Source organism: Brassica napus, chromosome C3 (assembly GCF_020379485.1).
Source record: "Brassica napus cultivar Da-Ae chromosome C3, Da-Ae, whole genome shotgun sequence".
Lineage (NCBI taxonomy): Eukaryota > Viridiplantae > Streptophyta > Magnoliopsida > Brassicales > Brassicaceae > Brassica > Brassica napus.
In genome coordinates this window covers 62,960,772-62,966,938 of record NC_063446.1, presented here as the reverse complement: position 1 = coordinate 62,966,938, position 6,167 = coordinate 62,960,772, and the positions used below count along the sequence as shown (strand labels likewise).

The following is a 6,167-nucleotide window of genomic DNA, read 5'->3' as shown; positions in this document are numbered from 1 at the left end:
CTAAACCTAAACCCTAAACCCCACCCCTAAACTCTAAACCCTAAACCCTAAATTCTAAACCCTAAACCCTAAATCCTAAACCCCACCCCTTATACTCTAAACCCTAAACCCTAAACCTCACCCCTAAACTCTAAACCCTAAACCCTAAATCCTAAACCCCACCCCTTAACTCTAAACCTTAATGTCTAAATTAATTTACCATTAGGGTATAAATGTATATTTATCTCTTTTGATAAAACATTAAGTGCTATTTTGATCATTTTTATTCTTAAAGGCTATATTTGTGACAAAAAATTTTTTAGTGCTATCCTAGTTATTTTCTCATTTTCTTTTTGTAACCGAAAAGGGCTTTCTATTTAAATGCAAGAAACAAACTAAGTACTTTATAGTACATCGCTACCTTTTATTTTACCAAAGTGTTGATGGTCGAATGGTAGTGTAAAATTAATTACTTTGTGATATAGATTCAGACCACCTTTTTGATATATAAATTTTTTATAGTAAAGATTGACACCAAAACGGAAAGAGATTAAATGCTAGAACACTAGTATTAAAGGTATTTTTTAGAAGTTCTCAAAGTAAAAGAAAATTATTGATACTTTAATTTATTAGGTTGAGTATTTTAAATTCAAGAAATCTACCTCAAAATATCTATAAATATATTGAGAATCCATGTTAAAAAAATCACTATTGGTCAGAAACTTTCACTGTTAACAAAAATAGAAATAAAAACTTGATTCTATTTATAAATGTACAACAATGTACCAAAAATATTTTGTTAAGAAGAATATAAATTAAAAGGAATGTACACTTACATATCCCATAATGGAAAAATACATATAGACTTCCTCAGAAAGCACCTATTGTCAGTTGTCAACCCTAGCCAGATAATATATTTTTCAAAAAAGAAAAGAAGAAATATTCCCGCGCAATCACAGGTAATCTCGTTAGACTGGAGGCTATATAAGGAACCCTAGTAAGAGCCAGATACTCCATCTCTCTCCCTACTCTTACTTTTCCCTCACGTTTCTGTTTTCAGATATTAACATCCGTAAGTATTTCATGTTTTTCTATCGATATTTCGTGTACTAATATGCTCTTTATGTCCAATATTTCTTTTGTATCTATCAATAAAATATGACTAAGCTTTTTTACAAAAAAAAAAAGAAAAAGAAAATGACTAACTCGTAAAAACTTTTAAATTTTCGGCAGAACTAAAAGGTATGGGAACGAACGGGACAACATGTTCAGGAACGATGAAAGCAACCTCTAATGGAGTCTTCCAAGGAGATGATCCTCTGCATTACGCGTTGCCTCTTCTCATACTCCAAATCTGTATCGTTCTTCTTCTCACTCGTGTTCTTGCTTTTCTCCTCCGCCCTCTCCGGCAACCACGTGTCATCGCCGAGATAGTGGTACATTTCTTATTATTTCATTTATCAAATCTTAACTCGTTTTGGGTTGTAACTAAAAGTCAAAGATGTTACCAGTTTGATATATAGTTCATTTATCTAAGGATTACTAACCCGAGAAAGACTTAAAAAAATTGAGCATTATTGCTAATAACTCCACACCAATCAAATCTTGAATTAGTCGTCGGGATATTCAATGAGAATATTCATTTTGATCAGAATATCCATTTTCTTCCGCAGAATTCGCTAACACGTTAAAGCCTTGAGTGTGTACTACACACACATTATATTTATAATATCCGCTCCTTGCCTTTCTTTTATACTTCCAATCTTCCACACGTTCCAATAATGTTGAAACATATGATTTCACAACATTGATTTATAAATGCATACTTTTCTTATTTCAAAAAAAAAAATACTAGATATAGTGATGCATATTTGGTGTTTTAACTTTTAACCAGGGGCGGACGGAGAGAAGGACCTACGGGGGCACGTGTCCCCCATCTACTTTTCATTTTTTCTTAACAATTAGCTTAATATTTGTATAAGTGCTTCCAACTCAAGAAATATGTATAGTGAAAAAATGTGTGTGCCTCCAATTATATTTGATCCTAGATCCGCCCCTGCTTTTAACTATCCAAAAACATACTGATATTTATTATAAATTCATTACTTTGTAATTAACAGTTTCTTATAATTTTCAACCAACAAAAATTTAATAAAATAATTGTTTTTTGCAGTTTATAGTTTACCGTAAATACCCAATACAAATGCACAGAAAATGTAAAAATTTTGAAACATTTTTTTTTAATGTTGATCTTTCTAAAAGGGTATACAATTATACAATGTTCTTTATTTGTTTGTATATGTGAAAATAGAATGTAATTTTTATTTTGTTGCTTTTGGGTTTTTAGGGTGGAATATTACTTGGTCCATCAGCTCTTGGCAAAAGCTCGAAGTTTCTCAACACAGTCTTCCCAGCAAAGAGTCTGACGGTTCTTGACACACTTGCAAACTTAGGACTCATCTTCTTCCTCTTCCTCGTTGGTCTCGAGCTCGACCCTAAGTCCCTCAAGCGAACAGGAAAGAAAGCTCTCTCCATCGCCCTAGCAGGAATCACTCTCCCTTTCATCCTCGGCATTGGAACTTCGTTTGTTCTCCGTAGCTCCATTGCTGATGGTGTTAGCAAAGCTCCTTTCCTTGTCTTCATGGGCGTTGCTCTCTCCATCACCGCCTTTCCCGTATTGGCTCGTATTCTCGCTGAGATCAAGCTTCTTACAACTGATATTGGGAAGATAGCTTTGTCCGCTGCTGCGGTTAACGACGTGGCCGCTTGGATTCTACTTGCTCTCGCGGTGGCTCTCTCCGGCGATGGGAACTCTCCTTTAACTTCTCTATGGGTCTTTCTAGCTGGTTGTGGTTTTGTCCTGTTCTGTATCTATGCCGTGCAACCGGGGATCAAGTGGATAGCTAAACGTTGTCCTGAAGGGGAACCGGTTAAAGAACAATACGTGTGTTACACGTTAGGTATTGTTCTTGCTGCTAGCTTTGTCACTGACTTGATTGGGATACACGCTTTGTTCGGTGCGTTTGTGATCGGTGTTATCTTCCCTAAAGAAGGTAACTTCGCGAACTCTCTTGTTGAGAAAGTTGAGGACCTTGTGTCAGGTCTTTTCTTGCCACTTTACTTCGTCTCAAGCGGTTTGAAGACCGATGTTGCGACGATACAAGGAGCTCAGTCTTGGGGGCTTTTGGTTTTGGTTATTTTTACTGCTTGTTTCGGTAAAATTGTCGGCACGGTGGGGGTTTCTCTTTACTGCAAAGTTCCACTTGACCAGTCGTTAGCACTCGGTTTCTTGATGAACACGAAAGGTCTTGTTGAGCTCATCGTCCTTAACATTGGTAAAGACAGAGGGGTAAGACACATATTTTTACAGCAAACTTATTACATAAATTTATATTTTCTACCACATACTTTTTACTGCAACTTACATAGAATTATAACTTTTATTAAAATTCAACGTGTCACCAATTGGAACTATAAACTATTTTGTATAAATATTCGCGCAATTACCTAATTATTTAATGTTTCTCCACAGGTTTTGAACGACCAAGTCTTTGCTATAATGGTACTAATGGCTATATTCACTACGTTCATGACGACTCCTTTGGTTTTAGCGGTGTATAAACCGGGTAAATCCATAACCAAAGGCAATTTCAAGAACCAAACGGTCGAGGAAACGAACCAGTCGAACAAACCGCTCCGTCTCATGTTCTGTTTCCACAGCATAATGAACATTCCCACCATAGTCAACCTCATAGAAGCGTCCCGAGGCACGAACCGTAAAGAAAGCCTATCAGTCTACGCGATGCATCTGATGGAGCTTTCCGAGAGATCATCAGCTATACTAATGGCCCACAAGGTCAGAAAAAACGGTCTCCCTTTCTGGAACAAAGACAAACCTGGGACTAGCTCTTCCGACATGGTGGTGGTTGCATTCGAGGCTTTCAGGAGACTCAGCCGTGTCTCTGTCCGTCCAATGACGGCGATCTCAGCGATATCGACTATACATGAAGACATATGCCGAAGCGCTGAACGCAAAAGCGTCGGTATGGTGATTCTTCCGTTTCACAAGCACGTTAGGCTGGACAGAACATGGGAGACGACTAGGAACGATTACCGTTCGATCAACAAGAAGGTTATGGATGAGTCTCCATGTTCTGTCGCGATTCTTGTTGATCGTGGTCTTGGTGGTACGACTCGTGTCGCGTCCAGCGATTTCTCGTTGGCTATAACGGTTTTGTTTTTTGGAGGGAATGATGATCGCGAGGCGTTAGCGTTTGCGGTGCGTATGGCGGAACATCCTGGTATAACGTTAACCGTTGTTCGGTTTATTCCTAGTGAGGAGTTTAAACCGGAAAATGTGAAGCTAGAGATAACCGAAGATCAAGCCGGTTCTTGCTCAGGGGAGACCAGATTGACTGATATAGAAACTATTACCGAACTTAAAGCAAAGATCAAAGAACAAGACACCTCTCGTTCTGATTCTGATTCTGTATCTCAGATCGTTTACGAAGAGAGAATCGTGAAATGTCACGAAGAAGTTTGTGAGGCTATCAAAGAATATTCAAGAAGCAATCTTTTCTTGGTGGGGAAGTCACCTGATGGTTCAGTTGCGTCGGGACTAAACGTGTTAAGAAGCGACACGCCAGAGCTTGGTCCGGTCGGGAACTTGTTAACGTCAAGTGAAAGTGTTTCGATGGTGGCCTCGGTGTTGGTGGTGCAGCAGTACGTAGCAAGATGTGATTCTCATGTCGTGGGAGTTTTGAAGAGCGTCACGGAGGAAGAATCACCGGTTAAGGATACCGAGAGTCCTTAGGGAAGTTTCTCTTTGGGATTCTAATTGGTCAAAACATTTGACTTTGTATAATAACATCTGTTTCATGTTGTAACAAAAAATTTGAATATATGATTTATATGTTTTCAAAAGAGAGAACGTTTGATTACATATGGTAGGTGTTCGTAACATTTGAATTAAATTAACCAAGAGGAAGTATAATTATAGAGACCATTATTAATCAGTGGTTATTGTTAAAGCATTTTAGGAATTAAATTTAGGTGGATTTTTAATGTGATCATCAATTCATGTTATAATTCGGTAAGAACTTGATGCTAATTGTTTAATGTGCAAGATTCATGTAGGTAGTTTGCCGATGACGATAGAAAATTAATTGGGAAAGGACTTAAATATTTCATGGAAATAAATTTGAAAATAATAATTATATATAACTGAAGATTAAATTGTAAATTTAGTAACAAAATGCCTTTTTAACAAGCAAACAAAAAAGTAACAAAATGCTTTCAGACAAAAAGAACCTTAATCACACATTACAATCCCCTATATATTAACTGAAGATCACCTTAAGCTTGTATTAATTAAAAAGAGACTCTGTTTAGGTGTCACTTAATTAGGATGGTAATTTAGATTACGTGGCAGCTTAAGAATCAATTGAAAAAATGTTGGTCCAAATCCAATTACCAGGGAACATTATATTAACCCAAAATATAAAAAACGTGTATTCTTTCCTTAAATAAAAGCTACATAATTACCTAATATGATTAACATATATATGACAATTAATGACTATGAATAATAAAATTTTGATAACAATTTTATGCATCCTTCTTCATTTTTGTTTAATTTTATATTATTAAAAATTAAACAATCACATTAATCATATAATAAAAAATTAGATTTTTTTCTTATATGTTATATTTTAATTTTTTTTTAAATGATTTTAAATTACAAAAATTAGAAAACCTTATATGTTATGGTTTTATTTTTTTAAAACGACTTTAAATTATAAAAATGAGAAAACCTTATATGTTATATTTTTATTTTATGTTAGATTTTTTCTTATATGTTATATTTTAAATTTTTTAAAACGACTTTAAATTACAAAAATGTAAGTTTTCCTTAAGCATACGACTAAAAGCATTAAAATGACATGTATCAATTCGATGGTTGATCTGAAACCTTTCAAAACCATATTGAAGATAAAAGTCAAAATAATTCAACTGTGGAAACATCACTGTTCATTTTTCCAAGAATGTGTTCGGTGGAAAAAAATAAGTTTTTTATGTCATAATTTATTTAATGTCGAATCCGATCAACCCATGATATATTAATTATAGTTTAGTTTCACAAATTTTTAATAAAAATTGATCCGGTCCATCGGAAAGAAATTATATAA

General features: G+C 35.2%; 1 protein-coding gene across 1 annotated transcript; it reads left to right on the top strand.

Annotated features, from left to right (window-relative positions):
* Positions 1–723: 723 nt before the first annotated feature.
* On the top strand, positions 724–4,902 carry LOC125583811 (cation/H(+) antiporter 17-like). Its single transcript, XM_048751316.1, has 4 exons — positions 724–1,051; positions 1,213–1,415; positions 2,327–3,328; positions 3,512–4,902. Exons 2-4 carry the CDS (start codon positions 1,224–1,226, stop codon positions 4,790–4,792), a joined length of 2,475 nt encoding a protein of 824 aa, XP_048607273.1. The 5' UTR covers positions 724–1,051; positions 1,213–1,223; the 3' UTR covers positions 4,793–4,902.
* Positions 4,903–6,167: the final 1,265 nt, after the last annotated feature.